This window comes from Cibotium barometz, chromosome 2 (assembly GCF_041138505.1).
Source record: "Cibotium barometz isolate CiBa-2024 chromosome 2, ASM4113850v1, whole genome shotgun sequence".
NCBI classification, from domain to species: domain Eukaryota; kingdom Viridiplantae; phylum Streptophyta; class Polypodiopsida; order Cyatheales; family Cibotiaceae; genus Cibotium; species Cibotium barometz.
The window spans coordinates 52026146-52047905 of record NC_141047.1 but is presented as its reverse complement, the minus strand read 5'-3'; the positions used below and the strand labels follow the sequence as shown (position 1 = coordinate 52047905).

The following is a 21760-nucleotide window of genomic DNA, read 5'->3' as shown; positions in this document are numbered from 1 at the left end:
GCACAGGCCGACTGCATGTATGGGGCCATATAAAATGGCCCCATGGCCCCCACATCATTGTATCTAGTTTTCAGATTCGGGATCTTGTGTATAGAGAAGAGTTACACGCCTATCTCTCTCCTTCTCTTGTGCTGTCTATTTTTGCATTCTACTTGCTCGTGTGGTCTCAGACTTGGTTATCATCTCCAATGCGTATTTTGACATGGTATCAGAGCCTTAGGCTCTTGAAAGATCTTTGGAGTTTTCTGAGCAAGAGGGGGATTGTTGCGTTGCTGATTGGTGAACTGTTAGGGACTATTCGGGAAGAGAAGTAGCAAGAGGAAGGCGGTCTAAGTTGCTGGACAGCCACTTGCAGGTTTAAAGTTTTTTTTTCCACCCACGCACCCTTTTCAGTTAAATCCCCACAATGGCAGATTTGTTAGAGCTAGTTGAGAAGCATGTGAAGATCCCAACTCTCCCCACATTCCCAGTGGACCATCAGTTGGACGGGAACAATTACGGCATCTGGAAGGTTATGATGGAGTCTGTGCTAGTCATATGACCTTGTTGACTTCATCATTATCAGTGTTCCACGGCTGGAAGCAGAGGAAGGGGAGTTACTGTCAACGAAGAAGGACCGCGAGGCACAAGCACAGATGTGGGATCATGTCAACGCCAGGGTCCGGTCATTTATCTTCCTCAACTGCACACCACAAGTAATTAATCACGTAAAGCATATGACGCTGGCCAGAGGTATATGGCAGCACTTGGCTTCTCTTTATAAAACAGGGTATCGCCCATGAAGAGGATTTCCTTGGAAGTGCAGATGCGGGTTATGAACCCTGCAAAGTCATCGACAATGCGAGAGCACATTAACAAGCTGCAGGCCCTTCAGCGCGGGAAGTCCTCCAGGCTGGGAAGGAGATAACATCAGAAGATATGGCCATTACTTTGCTGTCCCACTTGCCTGCTCAGTATTCCGCTTTCTACTTCTCTTTGATTACTAGTGTGTGGCAGGCTCAGCACTATTACCTAGGATGAGCTTGTGCCCATGGTCTCAGACCAGGAGGAACGTTTCACCAACCCTCCTCATAGCGGAGGTTCGGAGGCCTTAACTGGCCAACGGTCGAAAGGCCAGAATAACAACAAGGGCAAAGGGAAGGCTTCACCGGAGAAGTCTTCTGAGAAGAAGCCTGACACAGAATGAGAGAAACTGAAGGCCGAGCAGTCCTGCAATGATTGTGGCGAGAAAGGCCACTATTGGAGGAAGTGTCCTTAGCGGACTCGGAAGAGTGCTGGTTCTTCAGCCTCATCTGCAAAGACTCCTGCATTTGTGCACTTAGAGATGATGGACTCCGATGCTTCATCGTCTTCGAGCGAGGAGGCAGTTGGCTTCACCCGCGAAGGATCCCCGGGAATGGATTCTTGACAGTGGTGCTTCCAGGCACATGACTTCGTCCCGTGACTTCTTTTTGGATCTGAAACGGCAATCAGGTCGCATTTTCATTGGCGACAACTCCACCATTCCGATACACAGTGAGGGCTAGATGGAGATTATTCCCGACGGCAAGGGGGGCAAGCATGCTTCCCGTGTTCTTTACGTCCCTGCTCTTGGTTTTTATCTTTTGTCAGTGCATGAAGTATGCAAGACTGGCTTTCGGGTGGAATTTGAGGAGCATTCAGTTGCTCTACGGGACCGTGAGACTGGTGAGGTTGTTTGGGAAGGCGGTGTGGAGAATGGTATCTACAAGCTCTCTGCACTCTCCTCGTTGACAGGTTCTCAGGTCAGAGATCTATGGCACTTTCGTTTTGGCCACTTAAATGTGGATGCACTGCGGCGAGCTTTCCGGGAGGACCAGATGGTGGTTGGCTTGCCAGATGTTGGCAGCAGGCAAGGACGTTGCAATTCTTGCATACGTGGTAAGTAGCACAAGGAATCCTTTCCGAAGCAGGCTTTCAGATGGGGGGGCTTCAAAACCATTGGAGTTGATTCACACTGACTTATGTGGACCTCAACAGACACCATCATTGGGAGGATCTCTCTATTTTATGCTGTTTGTTGATGACTGTACTAGATTCACGTGGGTCTACTTTCTTTCACAGAAGGACCAAGCTTTTGCACGGTTTAAGGATTGGCACGTGATGGTGGAAAAAGAGTCTGGATATTGCAAGTAAATACTCTCAGGGCTGACAAAGGGGATGAATTCTCCTCGAATGTATTTCTCAGATTTTGTGCAGATCATGGCATCAAGAGGGAACTGACCAATACAGGATCGCCTTTAGAGAATGGAGTTGTAGAATGCAAAAACAAGACTGTGGTGGAGATGGCGAGGACCATGCTGGAGCATCATGATCTTTCTCATTCACTTTGGGGAGAGGCTGTGGCAACGGCTTTCCATACCCTCAACCGGTCTCCAATGACTTCAGTACCTAATATACCTCCCTTTGAGGCATACTTTGGCAGGAAACCTGATGTCTCCCACTTGCGTGTTTTTGGAAGTGATGCTTATGTACATATTCCGAAGAAGCAAAGGGGGAAGCTTGACTCCAAATCCCGCAAGCTTATATTTGTGGGGTACAATTCTCTTTCCAAGGGATACAGATTGTATGATCCAGAGAGGAATGAGATTGTTGTCAGTCAAGATGTGGTCTTTGATGAGCATGTTCCAGTATCCACTGTCGAGGAGCCGCCACTTCTTGGAGATCCAAAGGAGTCTAATGATGATTCCCAGACCATTGTTCCAGTTGATCAACCTCAGTCAGTATAGGAGGTTGAGCCCACAGCTGGAGTAGAGCCCCCGTAACGGTAGGAGGCTCCACGATCTGTTCGAGTATCCAAGTGGTTGTTGGACACCCTTCGGGAGTCAAGTGTCACGGAGTTACCCTCCGAGTGGACCACCAAGGAGACGGCCCTCGAAGATCACACAGAGTCCGCGACAAAAGCAATACAGCGGAGCTTCTTCAGGTAAACAATGCTTTGATGTCTCGTATTATGCGAGACAAGGAGCCCACTTCCGTTAAGGAAGCCCTTTCAGGATACTTGGAGGAAAGCCATGCAGGTGTGGAACTTGATGCCATCGAGAAGAACAAAACATGGGAGTTGGTACCGAGGCCGTCGAAATGGTCAGTCATTGGATATCTGGATGCTGGCCGACTTCCTTGTGTGGTCCCCGTCCTGCATGCTGGCCGACTGCTAGAGTGGGCTGGTCATGGACATGCAGGCCCAGTCAGCTGCTTTTGCACAGGCCGACAGCATGTATGGGGCCATATAAAATGGCCCCATGGCCCCCACATCATTGTATCTAGTTTTCAGATTCGGGATCTTGTGTATAGAGAAGAGTTACACGCCTATCTCTCTCCTTCTCTTGTGCTGTCTATTTTTTACACTCTACTTGCTCTTGTGGTCTGAGATTTGGTTATCATCTCCGCTACATATTTTGACAGAATGGTCATCCAATAGCTTACATGTCTCGTAAGTTACTGCCCGCAGAGAAAAACTACTCGGTCTATGATCATGAACTCCTAGCAGTTATACAGGCCTTGAAACATTGGAAACATTTTATGTCACGTAGGCTGTAATGCCTGTGACCGACGGCAGACCGGATGGCCATGTCCGGGGTTCAGTGGGAGAGGACGCCCATGCGGAGTCATGGGCGGCCAGGCTAGTGTGGACGGCAGGCCACACACTATATAGCCTGGGGGATGAGGGGCAATCCTCATTCTTCCTCTATGGCTGGGTGGTGAGCCAGAGGCCGTCCCCTCTTGTGGTAATGCCCGTAGCGGCGTTACGGGAATGTAACACTGGTATCAGAGCGTGGTTCGATGGGATTGTCAGAGCCCGCACGTGACCGGGGGACCGGAGCCCACTCGATGGTTTTCGACCATTCGTCTCCTTATCCTTATCTCGAATGGAGGGTGTGGAAGGAGGCAGCCATGGAAGAATGGAGGGGAAGAACTCTCTCTCTCTCTCGATCCCCGTCTCACACACAGCAAGCAAGGGAGGTAAGCAATTTTGAGCAGCGATTGAATTTTTCTGAATTGAATTTCTGCGTTGAATGTCTGCCAAAGTACGTTGAAGCTGTGTGGAAAATAGGGGGGGCGCAGAGCCCACTCTGGAATTAACCCACGAGCCCCCTACTGCGTGGAAGAGCCTGGGGGGGCGACTTGCGTGTGTGGGGAGCGGACACACAGGGGCGCAGACCACACTGTGTGTGGGGGTGGGGGGGCGCAGACCAGCCCCACGTTTGAAGGGAGGAGGCAGCAGGCGAAAACGAACTTCTGGCTATTTTCTCGCAGACCAGCCCCACGTTTGAACGGGGGAGGCAGCGGGCGAAGAGCAGCCCACTGTCTGCGAAAGCTTCGTTGAAGCTTGTGTGTGGGGGGGGCGAAGACCACCAGCCCACGCTGCTGTGAATAGACCACGACGCTGCTTTGAATTTTGCCTCGACTACTGCTGAATGCCGGCGCAGACCAGCCCCACAATGACCACTGGGGGAGGCGTTGAAGCGTCTGCTTGAATGATGACCTCCAGGCGGCGATGGCGGGTGTGTGGAGGTTATGCCCTGCTGAGGCCCAGCCCGGCGGCCAGAGGGGCCAGCCAGGCGGCCAGGCCAGCCAGCCAGGCCGGCCAGCCAGCCAACCCGGCGGCGGCGCCGGCGGCGCCGGCCAGCCAACGCCGGTGGCGGCCAGCCACCAGCCCGCCCAGCAAGCGCTGCAGGCACCAGCAAACGCTGCAGAAAAAAAAAGAAAAAAAATCTTTATTTTTTTTAATTAATTTCATTATTCAATTTTATAAAATTAAAAAATGAAAAATCAAACAAACGCTCTCTCTCGGCTGGTGAAAAGGATAATGTCTGATTCGTGCCGTAGTGCACATGCTTTGCATTCATGGTGTAGTAGACGAATATATGTGCCGTAGCACACTAACCCCCAACCAACACTTGGAGTTATATCTTTGGGAGAAGTGTGGCACAGTCGTGCCGTAGTGCACCCTGGCCATTTGTGGCATAACGCACTTGCTCGTGCGGTGCACGTACGTCTAAGGGTGTCGTAGCGTGCCCATGTCTGCTGAACCATTGACAATCTTGCACACACAAGTCATGTCATGGCGTGCACATGTTGGTGTCACGTCGTAAGTGCACTCATACCCACATTGTGCCGTAGTGCACTAGAATTTTTTTAAGGTGGCAAGAGGGAAATCGATGGTAATGTTCTCGCGTAGTTCGAGAAGTATTCGTTGACAATACATAAATCCATGATATAAATTCTCTCTGTTAGTGGTTTAACCATGTGGTTTACCACAAAGTAATATGAGAGCAGATCAGACACATTGTTCTTGTTGAAAGTCCACAAAAAGAAGTTCGTGGCTCCAATGTGCTTAGACCCAATGAAAAATGTCTACTTGGATGTGGTCCATTGTGACGAACAAATGTAGTCCGTAGAGACACTTTTGCAAGCGCAGTCTTCCCGTGTGGTCATGACTTCTAAAATTGGTCAATGGCATTTAAGATAGCTGGGATTGAGGTCGCGTTTGTCGATTACCTGCTGTAGCCTTGATCACATGACCCCATTAGCGACGTACTCTCTAGACATGACTAGTGTTAGACTCTGGGAGCGTAGCCTCGCCAGATTTCAATTTCCACTTTTGCGAGCGTCGTCTTGCTAGAGTTAAAGTTTTGTTCGGACAAATTTGTGTTTGTTTTGTAGTGACAAACAAATCTGAAGGGGTATAATCTTGAGATGTAATGCTCAATGCCCTTATAGAAGTTGATCGAAGAGAACTGTTCTTAAACTTACTAGCATGGTTTTCTCTTCTTTTTATTGCCGTGCGTCGACATCCCACTGCTCGAGAGTTTGTGGTGATCTTTCGAGGGGGGAAAGAGCCTTTTTATATGTCACATCAATTGGTTTGGTGGTAATTTGATGGTATGGGACATCAATTCTCACGGAATCGATTGTAGTCTTGGTGGAATGGGATGCCAAGGCTTGTGCATGTAACTTGACTCTTTGGCAGGTCTGTATGTACACTTGTCCGTAGTGATAAAGTGTGCAAGATAAAATTTGAACTTTGAAAATTACAAATATAGCCATGAGTTGGGATAAAACCCAGTTACAGAGTTTGGAGAAGCTCTAGGTAGCAAGACCATGATGGTGTACTAGTGCTAACAGAGTGATTTAGTTCCGGAGTGATCTAAATCTAGAGGTTAGCAGTAAGACTAGTTGGGTTGGACAATTTCATGCATGGGGGACGCCCTATAGCATTTTGCAAGTGTAGTCTTGCCTATGTTCAACATAAGTGTGCGATTGTGTGAGCACATTTTAGTTGCTACCATATGAATTTGGGAAATATATTACTTTCCTAATGGTCTGCTCGCATATATAGTATGGCATAAGAGATAAAAAGTTTGATTGTTATATTTGAAGGGAAATCTTCAAAAAGTTACATTTACTCTGAGTTAGAGTGGAGTTTAACCATCCGTAGATTGATGGTAGTTAGAAACTCAACAAAATTCTAGAGCATATGCTTGTGCCAAGATGTTACTCTAAGAGAGAAAGTATCTCTCAACTTTGGAACTAATCCTTGTCATGCATGATTAGATTGGCCGTAGAGCTTTCCAAGGAGAAGTTTTAACAAGTTGGTGATGCAACATGGTAGCGTAGTCTACAAATATCTAGTAGCATGGTCTGAGAACTTGCGCTACTAGAATGCTCTCCAGTACATTAGCTTCTGTGCTAATGACATAATGCAAAATCAAGACATGAAATTTGCCTTGGGGTTTTGGTTGAAATACCATATCACGGCTTGTGTGAGCATGATTCTGTCTTTACAGAGGTCTGGCGCGCTGTATGCGTACGCACTTTGTCACAGCCGTGCCCACCTTCCTCGCCGGCACGTAATGCTAGTCCGGAGAGACTGGCCGTAAGTGCGGCGGGTAGCGAGGCGAGAGTTAGTCCGGAGAGACTAGCCGAGTCTTCGGAGTATAGTTTTGATAGTCCAAATGTGGGTCATCCTGGGATTCAAAAGACCTATGCACTAGTAAAAAGACAGTTTTATTGGCCTAGTTTGTTTAAGAACGTCCAGACTTATGTGCTAAAATGCAGTAAGTGCCAGGTCAATAAACATGAACGTCTTAAGGTTGGAGGACTACTCCGTCCACTGGAGATTCCTCAGGGGAAATGGGAAAGCATTTCCATGGATTTCATTACCGGTTTACCCAAGACGAGTCGAGGGAATGACTCGGTGTGGGTGGTAGTGGACAGGTTAACTAAAATGGCAAAGTTTATTGCCACGAAGAAAATTGTTAAAACGCCAGAGTTGGCAAAACTCTTTATTGAACATCTCTACAAGCTATATGGCCTGCCCGCAGATATAGTGTCGGATAGAGATAGAAAGTTCAACAGTCATTTTTGGAGGGAAGTCTTCAAAAAAGTTGGATACTACTCTGAGTATGAGTATGGTAGATCATCCGGAGTCTGATGGTCAAACTGAAAAAGTTAACCAAATACTCGAGGATATGTTGCGTTCTTATGTAAGTAAGAAGCAATCAAATTGGGAAGAATATTTGCCCATATTGGAGTTTGCTTATAACAACTCCAAGCATTCAGCGATTGGATTTACACCATTCATGTTAATGTATGGATTCCAGCCGAGATCTCCGATGGTTGTAGGCCTAGAAAAGGAGAAGATTCAATCTGTCAAGGATTCCCTTGAAGATATGAATGATATGCTCAAAGCTGCACGCGAGAGCATTCGTAGCGCCAGGATCGCGCTAAAACATTTGCCTATAAAGGACGCAGACAAGTGACCTTTGCAGAAGGTGACTTTGTATTTTTAAAGGTTCCTGCGCAGTCAGCAACCATGAAAACGGGAAAGTGTGATAAACTTTCTCCTAGATATTGCGGTCCTTTCAAGGTCCTTAAGATATTGGGGACGTAGCCTACAAACTTGAGTTACCGGAGAGTTCTCAAGTTCATCCTGTCTTCCATGTCAGTAAACTGAAGATATCAGTTCACGGGTTAGAGAACGCAGTTTCTCCAGAGATTTTGATGGACTTGATAGAGCCACCAAAGATACCACATGAATCTGAAAAGATTCTATAGTATCGTGACAGACAAACCCGACATAAAGTGTACCAGGAGGTACTTGTTAAATAGACAGATAGGGATGAGGAGTAGCAACCTGGGAACGCCGTAGTGCAATTTCCAAAAGGTTTCCCCAGTTTGTTTTCGAGGACGAAAACTCTTCTTAAGGGGGGGGTAATGTCACGTAGGCTGTAATGCCTGTGACCGACGGCAGACCGGATGGCCATGTCCGGGGTTCAGTGGGAGAGGACGCCCATGCGGAGTCATGGGCGGCCAGGCTAGTGTGGACGGCAGGCCACACACTATATAGCCTGGGGGATGAGGGGCAATCCTCATTCTTCCTCTATGGCTGGGTGGTGAGCCAGAGGCCGTCCCCTCTTGTGGTAATGCCCGTAGCGGCGTTACGGGAATGTAACATTTTATGTATGGCCGTGACTTTGAGGTTCGTACTGACCATCAGACATTACACTGGATTCAGACAATGCCAAGTGCACAGTGGAGTGATCGACAACACCACTGGAGTCAGATATTCTAGCAATTCGGTGGTATGATTGAGTACCTTCCAGGAAAGGCCAATCCAGTGGCCAATGCTTTGAGTAGGAAGGGACAAGTGACTACGATTCAAACCACTAGACTCGATCTTGTTGGTACAGGACTAGATGACATGAAGCACACGTACGCGGATTCCGAGGAATTCGGTACACAGTGGGAACAGGCATTGGATGCCACAGGACCATGCCACTTTCTGATACGCGATGGTTGGCTTTTCTACATAGGCTGACTATGTGTCATGAAGTCGTTTAGGGCAGCTCTTCTTCATGATGTCCATGACGCCATTACAGGTGGTCATAGGGGCATGAATTCGACTCTGGAGAAATTGGAACGGCAATATTATTGGCCAAAGATGAGGCGAGATGTGTTTACATATGTACAATGCTGTGATATTTGTCAAAAGGTGAAAGCTCCTCATGGAAAGAAGATAGGGTTGTTACAGCCCATGCCAATTCCTGAGGGTCCTTTCCAAGACATTTCAATGGACTTTGTCACGAATCTGCCTCCGAGTTCGAGTAAGCGTAATACGCAGTGCTTAACTATTGTTGATAGATTTAGCAAATTTGTTATGCTTATTCCTTGCAGGGCCAATGTGACCGCCGAGGATGTTGCCGAGGTGTTCATTCGGCATTGGTACCCGATTGGCAGGATTCCTAGGACCATAGTGTTAGACCGAGATGCCAAGTTTACCAGTCATTTTTGGAGGGAATTGTTTGATAACTTTGGTACTAAATTGAATTTTTCCAGTGCACGGATGGCCAGACAAAGATATACAACCAGTTGGCCTTTGATGTGCTGAAGTGTTATGTCCACGATCAGCAAGGTTAGTGGGAATCTTATTTGACAGACGAATGGCCAGACAGAGATACACAACCAGTTGGCCTTTGATGTGCTGAAGTGTTATGTCCACGATCAACAAGCGCATTCCACCCACAGACGAATGGCTAGACAGAGATATACAACCAGTTGACCTTTGATGTGCTGAAGTGTTATGTCCACGATCAGCAAGGTAAGTGGGAATCTTATTTGCCGTTAGTTCAAGCTGTTTTGAATGATTCTTTTTCTTCAGCTATTGGTAGGACTCCATATGAGGCAGCATTTGGAAGACCTTTCCGGTCATTGTTGACCAGGACCTCGTCTTCAGTACCTGAAGCGAACACAGTGACGGAGTCTTACCAAGAGATTTTAGAGTCAGTTAAAGACAGGTTGGTTAAAGCGCAAGAGGCCTACACTCGCCAATAAAGATCGAAGGGATATGAAGTTTTTGGAAGGGGATTGGGTTTATCTTCGGATTATGAAGCTCGGATTATGAAGCAAAGGTTGAAACATGTGGGCAAGCGATGCCCAAAGTAGTCTTTCAGGAGCTTCGGACCTTTTTCCATTAGGAAAAAATTAATGAGGTGTCTATGCAGTTAAAGCTACCTCCGAGTTGGACTATGCATGCACGATGTGTTTCACGTCAATTGGTTAAAGCCATATGCAGGTCCTATCCCTTCAGAAGTCAAAGACGAAGCGGAACCAGATATTGTTGATGAAGCAGAAGTTATGGTTCCTGAATAGATCCTTCTGCACCGTTTCAAGCATGGCTCAGGCCAAAGACTAAGACAGTTCCTCACGAAGTTTCAGGACCGAGGGACCCATGAAGCAGTATGGCTTGGCAAAGAGTTTTTTGAAGACTATCCCGCGTTATTGACGGATTATTTGGAGGCTATGCAGCTTCCGTCAAGTTAAGCAAAAGGGGATGTCATGTGCATCCCGCACTTGTATGCCACGTAGACATATCTGTACAGAAGGTGCAGGACCTGGGATGGTGAACTGGTCCCATGTGAGTCCAATCCGGGACAAGTTAGCCGCCAGGGATCCATCTCAGTCGTCCGAGGTCAGGTGTGCATTGTCCTGCACATGAGTCCAAGGTCAGGTGTGCACTGTCCTGCACATGAAACAGTGCCAATCCGCGCCGAGTCTCCCTCTGGAATGATGTCAGTGATTCTGTGTATCTGGTATGGTACCGGATGCCAAATCACTATGTAGTTAGTTAGTTTGCTTTTAGAACAAGGGGCCAGTCCATAGGGCTACCCCGGGTCTTTGTGTGGGCATGGGGATAGTGTGAAACCACCCCCATGAGGGCCAAGAAGGCCCCGGCTAAACCCACCAGCCATGGAGGAGCTGTAGGACAGCCCTAGGGGCAGGCTAAGGGCAAACACTCAGGAGATACAGTCTTTGTATGGCATGGGGCAGCCCATATAGGCTACCCAGCCCTCAGATTGTTTGCAAATCAGTGTCCAGCCCATGAAGAAAGAATGCGCATGATGCCCAACCAACAAGGGAAAGAAGCACTGAAATTTATGTGATTTTTTCAGCATTAAATGCTGAAGTACTCAGTCATGGGACATTTATTGCTGGTCGCTGTTGATAGAGTAGTATAAATAGAAGAGCCACAATCCCATTTGTGTTATCTCATTTTTCACCAAGAGCTTACACATAAAAGGGCTAGACAAGCCAAGAAGGTGCTAAGCAAAGGGGTGAAAGAATGCAATCAAGGGCAGGGATTTTCTCAGCTAAGAAAGGTCAAGGATTTTTGTATTTTCTTTTCAGATTCACATCATTCTAATAAAGCAAATACACCATCCGTGGTGGGGGCCCTACAGAGGGTATTTGGGACCCAATATTGTGTCCTCTCTCTCTCTCTCTCTCTCTCTCTCTCTCTCTCTCTCTCTCTCTCTCTCTCTCTATTTTCTGCACAACTTCATTCAGCTTGTGCACTAATTCCGTCGCGAAAAGAGTGCTGATTTCTGAGCATTGAAGTTACCGATCTTCTCCGAAGCTTCCGCATGTTACAATGACAACCCTCATGACCAAGAAGATTACAATGCATCTTATATGTCTGCGTGGAAAAAAACTGAGAAGTTTAAGAAAGCTATCGTTGATGGTGGTGACTACGTCTCACTAGGGCACTGAAATGTTGAAATGCCACTTTAAATAAATAATACAGAATGATATCCAACAAATTTCACTTCTGATTGCCACATTCTAAAGGTTTTGAATTAATGTTTTTTAAGCAAATGTTCCTATCTAGAAGAAGAGACAGTGTCGCCCCATGGAAGGCTCCCCTCTCCCAATGGCCCTGTTTGTGATGTCTGATGATGTTGTGCTACTTGTGGTGAGATGAGCTCCGTCCATGTACTCTAGCTTTTTGCTCTCTCTCTATGGAAGGTCAAAGCGCAACAACCCTATCCACAGCTCTCTCTCTCTCTCTCTCTCTCTCTCTCTCTTCGTGCCACTTTTCGCCTGCACACAACCATATATGCATCTAACGAAGTGAGACCTGCAAACAAGGCTCAAATGTGCTCGATGGAGGAGGATGGAGGAGGAGAGGGCTGCGTAGGAGGAAGAAGGGCGAGGTGGGCCAATCTGTGTAGGAATCGAAATGTTGGAGACAACACATGTTCTCCCACCATTTATGATTGTATGGGTTCCAAAGTCAAAGTAAAAACTTGTAACGATAGCATGTGAACACTCCTTATGAGTGTATAAGCATATTTTTGTGTTTGGGTGTGAACAACATTTTAGGATTGGATTAGATATTATGCAAGTGTGCAAGTGTGTAGAATGCTTCCTTGGGAAGAACTAGTCCAAGTTTGAATTAGTCAAAAGATAAGGCTAAAAGCATGTATTTGATGGAGCTTTTGAAATCCCCATTGAGTCGTGCATCTATTGGTCTTGACTTTTCCATTATTTTACTCTTTCCCTTTACACCACACGCAACCAACCATGGCTTTCATATTGAACCCACCATAGCTACCAAGATGTAAACCCTAGCTACAATAGCTTCCTACAAAAAAGGCTTGTTTCTTTGCGGAGTAGCTGGCGGGTGGACATCACTTTCTTGGGCTTTAGGTTAACGACAGAATTGGGATATCCTAGTAGCCAAACAGAATCAAACAAGAAAGAATGGAAGTAGCCAGGCGAAAGTGGTCAGAAATATTCAACGAGTTCTTGATTTGGTAGTGTGCAAGCTCAGCAAGGCATTAAGAGAAGGGTTTTGAGAAGGGATGATCATCCCAACCCTAGATTTATACATTCCATGAAGAACTAAGTCTCTCAAAGAAAAGCATTGGGGTATCCTGCCATTGGGATCCAGTGCCATATCTTGTGCATGTGAATGTTTTGTATTTCTTTTCTCTTGTGCATGTGAATGTTTTGCATCACCTCATCATTTGAGGCATATGAAACTCCAATAAGAAGAAAAGTAATGGAATCTTAGGTGCTGGGGTTGATGTGGCTGTTGAGACAATCTTCCTCCCGTACGGGTGATCTGGGGTTGCTTTTGAGCAGCAATCAGCCTAGATTCTGCCTCAAACCTGCGCTTCTTGTCCACTGCGGAAATCTACCCTACTTCACTGTCCAAATGTTGCTCCACATGTTCCTTAATCTTTGAAGTCTCATGGGCCAGTGCCCAAGGAACTTCATAGGCATGCCCATAAAGTACTTGTGTGCAGTCCTGATCGTGAGAAAATCAATTTGGTCACACTTACCCAATAGTACAACACACGCATCCATGCTTGGGATGCTTTGACTGTCATTTTTGACTGTGGGAATCAGCACTTCATATGATCAGCTGGGCAGCAATGAAATAAACTTTGTGATCCTTGTATTTTCCTACCCTCAAGGTTAAGAATACTAGGTGGTAAGCATACAATATGTCAAAGACATCTTGAACAACAGACAACTTGAGTATGAGGATTCCCATTGGAGGGGTATATTTGTATCTAGCATCAGATGTGTCACATGAGTGTTGAATAACAATGGAAGACTTAAACACATGATTAATGCTAAGCAAACTGAATTTATGCTAACGCTAATGATCTAGCAAACAAAGCAGGGGAGAGAGAGAAGAGATGTAATCCTAATCTATTGTTTGTTGCAAAAGATGATCATATACATAGTGGTGCTTGAATCTAACTTATATCTTACTCATGCATGCTTATCTACTGGAACATACCAAAAGGTTCATGACAATCCAAAAGGTTCTTGGTTGTCTTCCACTTGTGCATGCTCAAGTATGAGGGCTGTCGATTCTTGTTGATCCACAGGTGCTTCTGCGGACCCACATATGTGCCTTGGCTGCATACCCTTGGTCTTAGCTCTCTTGCCCTTGGTCTTGTTAGAATATTGTGCATCTCAGTGTATTAGGGAATGTGCCTTTTTATCGGGGGTTTTAGGTATTTTCTCACTTTTATGGGTCGTGGACCAGTCGACCAACTCCATAGGGGCAGTCAACCAGCTCCTAGATTCCCTATATAAAGGGCCTCCCTCATCATCACTTGTTGTATCCAATCCCTGCACATTGTAGTGCTCTTTTGTTGGCTATTGCCATTGTAAAAGCCTCTTGCTTTATAAAGGTGATCTTGTCAACAATTGCTCGCTCCTTTTCTCTCTCTCTCTCTCTCTCTCTCTCTCTCCTTGTCTATGCTTCAACTTGTGCATACTCCAACATGATATCAGATGACTAGTTCCCGACAGCCCTCATCTACGTTTTGATCCCCTCCTCTCTCCTGCGTTTTCTCATCTACTGGCTGCATTTTCTGCCTCTTCACATCAACGTTTTTTTTTCCTGGAGGTGCTCCTGCCCCGTGCAACCCCTGCAAGGTGACGAGGTGCAAGTCCCAGTGGCTGCTGTTTTTTACAGTCAGGATAGCTTCTGGAGGTGGTTTATTCGCATGTGGTGCAACCCGACAAGTGGCCCCAACAACCCTGCTTCTTCCCCGACTTCCCCTCCCTCCGGTTGGGTGTTTTCAATGCGTTTTGATGGACTGTTTTGCTGTTGTCCAACCTCTTTCACTCTCAGATTTGAGAGGGGGCTGATTGGTCCTCGTGCTTTGCTCCGTTGGAAAGTGCTCAAGAGAAGTCTTGGGAGTGCTGAGATTTGTGTTTTTGCGATTTACTTTGTTGCTGTGGATATGGATTCCCCCCTTACGAAGGAGGACAAGTTGGACGAAACCAACTATGCCCATTGAAAGCTGAATATGCAGATCTAGCTCATCCATAAGGGTTTGTGGGAGATTGTTCAAGGTAGTGAGAAGAAGCTCGAGCATCCTCAAAACTCGAGGCGGTGGACCAAATTCAAGAGGATGAGTTCCTTGTGGAATAACAAGGACTGGGAGGATCGTGATTCGAAGGCACACTCAATGCTTGTGTGGACCAATACCAAGGAGGTCTGTAACACGCGGAAGCTCTGAGAGTCTTCTTTCAACCCTAAACACCACTTAGAACATGCTGATGCAAAAATGCAGACAGAAGGGAGAGTAGAGAGAGAGAGAGAGATAGCTGGAAATCCAGTATATTCATATGGTACAAAAAGGTACCCTAAATCTACAGCCATAGGCTGCCTTCCTGAAAAGGAGGAAACACCCCAAAATAGTCCTAATGCTGGACCCACTCCCTAGTGGAGTGAATGAGTCTACACAATGAGCATCTGTGCATTTATATAGGTTCTTGGACCCCTTGGAGTGCAGCAGTCAGCCAGCCGATTGGTCATAAATCCCATGTAATGATGCGCTTTCAGCAGGCTTGCCTTTTGGTGCAGCCGACAGCCCCTGTATGCAGCCGACAGCACCCTGTCATGCAGCCGACAGAGCATCCAAGTCCTCCTCCAAGTCCAACCCTTGCCAATCTGCACCTCATGCTCAAAACTTCTTGGTTGTTTTTCTGGTTGCCTCTTCAGAATTAGCTCCAGACAATGTTCATGGCAATACTTGCACATGACAAGGTCTCACCGGCCGTGCAAACTCTTGCCAGTGCACATCAAGTTTGGTCCAAATTGGAGGATCTCTATGCTCAAGATTCATCGATGAGGGCACTTACTTTGCAAGGGCAAGTTTGGTCCAAATTGGAGAATCTCTATGCTCGAGATTCATCAATGAGGGCAGTTACATTGCAAGGGCAACTCTACAGTATGTTATTTCCTACTGGTGGTTCTATGCAGTCGTTCCTTATGAAGGCAAAGGTTATCCATGACCAGTTACTAGCAATGGGTGATGCCTTGTCCTTTGCTCAATTGGCTGCACTTATCCTCACCAAGCTTCCCCCAGAATATAATGTGGTTTCTTAGGCCTTGAGGTAAACCATTTAACTGGATTTTGATGACCTCAGCTCCCTTCTCTTGGAAGAAGAGTCCGTCCTTGTTTCTCAGGGTAAGATCAAGGTATCTCTTAATAGTTCAGATCAAACACTTGCTTCAGTACAGAAGAAAGGTCTAACTTGTTGCTTCTCGTATGGGAAGAGAAGACATTTGTCTAAGGACTGCTTGTCCAAGAAGGAGGACAAGACCAAGAGCACATCTTCATCTCAAGAGAAGGGCAAAGACACAACTCAAGACAGTGATACAGATACTTCTAGTGACTCATCTAGGGCTCCCAGGGCGCTTCGATGTCGAGAGAACCAAGATAGTGTACTTCTCTAGATATACAAAGTTGACCCATGTGCTTCCAGGCTTGTGGGCAGGAGAGGGGACTATTAGCAACTCAATTTTCTCGTGCATGGGAACTTGGAGCCAAGCGGATTTCTCTGTTGTTCAGGGTCGCATTTTATTTCGAGTAGTCAGGTTAATAGGTGCTCTTTCCGAGGTGTATCCGATATTGCACAATACTAGAGTGTCCATGGTTGCATCTTCATCAACTTATCTTCTTCAGACTTTTGCACACTATGAGATGAGAGGGGGTGTTAGAATATTGTGCGTCTCAATGTATTAGGGATTGTGGCTTTTATTGGGGGTTTTAGGTATTTTCTCGCTTTTATGGATCGTGGACCAGTCGGCCAGCTCCATAGGGACAGTCGGCCAGCTCCTAGCATCCCTATATAAAGGGCCTCCCTCATCATCACTTGTTGTATCCAATCCCTGCACATTTTAGTGCTCTTTTGCTAGCTATTGCCATTGTAAAAGCCTCTTGCTTAATAAAGGTGATCTTGTCAATGACCCTTTACATAGGGATGTGATGGTAAGTTGTATTCAAACCGACCATCCATTTTCAGGTCATAAAACCTAGTAAAATGTCTCAACCATGTCATGTCCTAAGCACCTCCAGGAGCCTAGAGGGCTGTCAAAACTGCCCAATCAGTCTACCTTCCTCAAATCTTACCCTTGCAGTGGCTGCAAGTAGAAAGTATGTCCACGTGGCACTCACACAAGTGCTGCACGTGACAAGATGTTGCAGAAAGAGCTGCAATAATTGCTGTTAATAAATCATTAATAGTGGATCTCATTTCTCACACCACTAGCTTGGTCACTCTTAGCAGCTTGCTTTCTCAGCCACTTTTTGTTCAAGGTCCTCATTCTGACAATCTCAAGGGATAAGAAGTAGGGGAATATGTGTGTGCCTGCAGGCAGCTTGCTTTCTCAGCCCCCTTTATATTCAAGGTCCTCATTCTAAAAATTTTAAGGGATAAGAGGTAGGGGAGTATGTGTGCGCGTGCAGGAAGGGTTTTCTTTTTTTTTGGGGTGGGGTGCAGTAAAGAAGGGGGGAAATGACCTCACAATCAACTCATGGAATATAAGGGTTTATAGGCACAAGAAGAGGAAAGGGTAGGAATTCTCCCAGCTAACATGTTTACATACTTTCACAACAATCTACGCATAGAGAATATAACATGAACTGTGACTTGTAAGAGTCAACTTTCATGCATGATGAAGGTAAGCATGCCTTAAGATCACACTTACAATACTCCTCAAAAAGGATTTCAACAAGCTGTGTAGTCAAGCAGACAAGCAGGTCAAGGACCATCGTACTTGCCAACACCCATCAGTTAAGAAGGATTCCATCACCTATTTGACAAAAAGGAAAAAATGCCCCTCTGAAAACCAAGGACTACAAGGACATGAACCCAGAAAGAGGCTGCTATCCAGACAGGCACTTCTCCTCAAAGATTACAACTTGACAGTAGCAATGTTTGAAGTAAACAGAAGAGATATGACTACATTAACGTCTCTATAATTTACATTGCATGCAGTTACATCACATATAGAGGATTTGCAATACAACGTGCAGGCCTCCATGTATTAAACCATAACTACGGCTAAACAAGAAAAGGGAACCACAGAAGTATAATTAATGATGTGATGTCCTTTAAGCAATGGGATTACCATGCAAAGTATCTCCCATAGCCATGCTATGCTTAAACTCCCTCGTAACTTCTTGCAAAAAATTGGGATCATTCCTGGTTCAGAAAAAAACAAGAAGAAAATCATCAGGGCAACAAAAATCCAATGCACTCCAGAAAAAACCACCTGCTAAACTATCTATCTATTATGTGCATGACACATGAGATTTGGGAAAGACCTTTGTATTGTTTGTGAGTCTTGAAGTTGGAAGGTCACGGCAATGGGGGAGCGCACTACATGCACATCATCTGTCCAGGTAAGGGAACCAAATGAGTGCTGCTGTAGGTAAGACATGGGAGATATAGTGGTGGAATGGGAGCTAATGTTAGCTGAAGCCGCTCGGAATGTAACTGTATAGTTGAGTGTGTCATGATGGACATCAAATTCTAGCACCTCTGGCTCTACAGTGATGTGGACTCCTTGTGGGGCAATTATTTGCACAGTATAGGTGCCATTAGTGTTGCCCACATTAGTAACAGTCCGAGTGAAAGACACACTCTCACCATCTCCTTCACCAAACACTAGTGCAAATGCAGGATAATTAAGATCTCCAGACCTAAACTCTGCATAGGAACAGTCATAGTCCCCCTTAGTGAAGACCTCCAAAAATTCATCTCGGTAACCTAAGCTACACAAAAAGTTTACATAGTCCTGCACGCCCAGGTCATACACAAGACCCGGGTCTAGAGCACAAGGGGGATCCACATGCCCAGCACCATAGGCAAATGGGTTGGCAAGCGCACAATTTATCCCATCCGTGAGGGGATTACCAGTGTTATCCAAGAGCAAGGCTGTGGTCATGAGGGCGGACTTGATTGCAGCTGGGCTCCAGGTGGGGTGAGCTGCTTTGAGCAAAGCTGCAAGGCCACTAACATGGGGACAAGACATGGATGTGCCTGACATTATGCTGAAATCAACAATTCTATTGTCAGAATCAAGGCCAGTTGGCCCTGTTGCGCCAGTGTAAGCAGCCAAGATGTTAACTCCAGGAGCTGTTAAATCAGGCTTCAAAATCTGTGCAGGAAGAGGGTTAGGGCCTCGTGAGGAGAAAGCAGCCATCACAGGGGCCGGCTCCACCCCAAGCTCAGTGCCGTTGAATACTATAGTGGCTGTGGCATTGCTGCCCGCAGATGCAATGTAAGCCTTAATGGCAATGCCCTCTTGGAAACCCACCAAAGTTGCAGGCAGAAGGTGACTGTCTGCAATAAGTTCGGCCCCACTTTCAGCGGTATTGGCCAGAATCATCCCTGCTCCACCTGCATTGCTCACTACAAGCCCTTTGGTCACTCGAGCATTGCTCCCTCGTTCACAAAGCACTATCTTTCCTTGGACCAGCTCAGGATCCAATGACCCTGTTATGCACAAATAGGCCAGCGAGCTGCCATTGAGCCCAACATCACCCCCGTAGACCAGCGGTAGCTGTTGCCCTTCTTCCCAATATGGCATGCCCCCGTAAAGAGACACCCCACCATAGGAGGAACCATCTCCAAGAACAACTGGTGCTGGAAAGCTTCTATCCACAGAGCTTGCAGCCACAGTGAGGACCCATGGCGCGACATTTGTCACAGACCCAGCATAGGGTCCAGAATTGCCAGCAGAACAAGACACAAGAACTCCATTCTCTATGGCTCCAAACGCTCCCAAGGCAATGGAATCTTCATAGAAAGGCACCACAGAGCCCCCAACTGAGAGAGAGATTATGTCCACCCCGTCTGCCACTGCAGAATCAAAGCCTGCAAGGATGTCCGAGTCGTAACAACCTGGCTCCCAGCAGACTTTGTAGACGGCAAGTCGGGCATTTGGTGCCATGCCACGAGCATCTCCGGGGGCATACCCAAAGAGGCTCACATTGGCAACAAAGTCCCCAGCTGCAGTGGAGGAGGTGTGAGAGCCATGGCCTTCACTGTCGCGGGGGGACTTGTACTCACTGCTCTCATCAATGGGGCCTGATGCTGCTTCGTAGCCCTTGAAGAAAGCCCTCGCGCCGATGAGCTTTTTATTGCACAGAGAAGAGTTGAAAGCCGTACCATTTTCGCATTCTCCCTTCCAACGAGAAGGCACTTCATCAAAACCTAACCCTAAGTCGCTGAAACTCTGCCTTTCCGGCCAGATGCCTGTGTCGATGACTCCGACGATGACATCTTGGCCATAGCCAGAGGAGGCATCAGCAGGTGTGAGATGCAGAAACTCGGGGGTGTGGGTGGTATGCAGATGCAGGATCTTATCTGGAAAAGCATGCACGAAGCCGGGGGTTTGAAGAAGCAAAGAGGCTTGGGAAGAGGTAAGCCTGGCAGAGAAGCCATTGAAGACAGAATGGTAAGTGTAGAAGGGGCCATGACGCTTCAGAGATTGGTGAAGAGGGAGGCCAGTGGCAACTGCTACCGCGGAAGCGTACCAATGAGACAAAGAAGAGAAAGCAATGGGCCTCTGTTTGGGAGACGCGTGAACGATGTACGTAGAAAGGTGCTGCTGCTCCTCATCAGGCTGTAGCACTGCCAAGGTAGCTCGCAACAAGATTGCACAGGCGAGAATGGCTACGGCGCGAACTCGTGCTGCTCGGCCCGCCATAGATTCAACAATCTCATCCTGCCGAGTTCATCGGTCTTTCAAAGGTGCACGCCAGATGCCATGGAAACCTCGTGTAAGGGATATAGACACATGCCCGCAATTTTCCTATAAACATTGAATATGGCCTCTCTCTTCTTATATAGAGAGCTGATACATATATATATCTCCCTATATATATATACTAGTACTAGTTGGGAACCTATATATATACTAGTTGGGAACCGGTGCTTAGCAAGTTTTTTGAGGCTTCCAAAATAGATCTCACATGGATCTCACTTTAATCATCACACTAAGCATGTGACAACCACATCCCATGTGTAACGAGTACATCACCCATCCCTACACATTTTCATCCTTCTTCACCACCTCAAATAACTTTTAAGTAATATAATGGCACGAACAAGAGAACCCCTCTCCCCCGCCCCCCCCCCCTCCAAAATAGATCTCACATGGATCTCACTTTAATCATCACACTAAGCATGTGACAACCACATCCCATGTGTAACGAGTACATCACCCATCCCTACACATTTTCATCCTTCTTCACCACCTCAAATAACTTTTAAGTAATATAATGGCACGAACAAGAGAACCCCTCTCCCCCGCCCCCCCCCTCCCGCCCCAAGTACAAGATGTAGAGAAAGAACCCTTGCCTCTCTCCATGTATATTCACATTTCTACACTTTCATCTTTAAAGGCTTCTCTGCTAAGCTTGTCTCGCTCCAAGCCTCCTTGTTTCTCAAAACCCTCACTTTATTTAAACTTTTCCTCTTAATCTCAAATGCACACCATCCATGCCTCGCCCACATCTTCAACCCTAATATTGCCCACTCTAGAGACAGTTACATGTTTGCAGATTTTCTCCAATGCCCCGCATAAGAACATAAATGTGAACATACTTTCATGTGGCACCTAAGAATGTGCACATAAACCTACATGTCGTTGTGCACTTTCTTTATTGTATGCAAAGTAAAATTCGCCATTCTTATAAGACCTATCATTATAATTTTAAAATGAAAAAATATACAAATAATTTCAATAGAATATAGAAATTTCAAGATTATGTAATATAGGTGTGTTGTCCTCTAAAAGTGTCCCATCTTTAGCACCTTTTTTCTCTTTTATGCACTAAAAAATAACATATTTTCAATTCTCATGCATGTCTTCGAGGCAACATCCTTCAAACCTCATATGTTTATAAGGTGCCAAAAACAAACCAATTGGTTTTAGACCATGAGTTTCTTGTGCTGGTTCTTTTAGTAAAAAACTGAAAGCAAATTATGGTACGCATGCCTTCTTCCAAGCCTACTTTTTGATGAGGTGGATATGCCATGTAGAAAATCACAGTTTTAAAATTCTTTCCTTAAGGAGGCTTCCTAATAGAAGTGTTAAATAAACATTTTTTTTATGAATTTTTAAAAG

The 21760-nt window shown here is 46.2% G+C and overlaps 1 protein-coding gene across 1 annotated transcript; it reads right to left on the bottom strand.

Annotated features, from left to right (window-relative positions):
* Positions 1-17415: 17415 nt before the first annotated feature.
* LOC147641210 (subtilisin-like protease SBT1.7) lies at positions 17416-20518 on the bottom strand. The gene is made up of 2 exons (XM_086819159.1): positions 17949-20518; positions 17416-17826 (listed from the first exon to the last, which is right to left on the bottom strand). Exons 1-2 carry the CDS (start codon positions 20336-20338, stop codon positions 17736-17738), a joined length of 2481 nt encoding a protein of 826 aa, XP_086675285.1. The 5' UTR covers positions 20339-20518; the 3' UTR covers positions 17416-17735.
* Between the last annotated feature and the right edge of the window lie 1242 nt (positions 20519-21760).

Coding starts and splice junctions, on each gene's coding strand:
- LOC147641210 (XM_086819159.1), bottom strand. CDS start 20,338: ATGGCGGGCCGAGCAGCACGAGTTCGCGCCGTAGCCATTCTCGCCTGT. Junction 17,827..17,948: donor GACTCACAAACAATACAAAG/GTCTTTCCCAAA, acceptor TTTCTGAACCAG/GAATGATCCCAATTTTTTGC.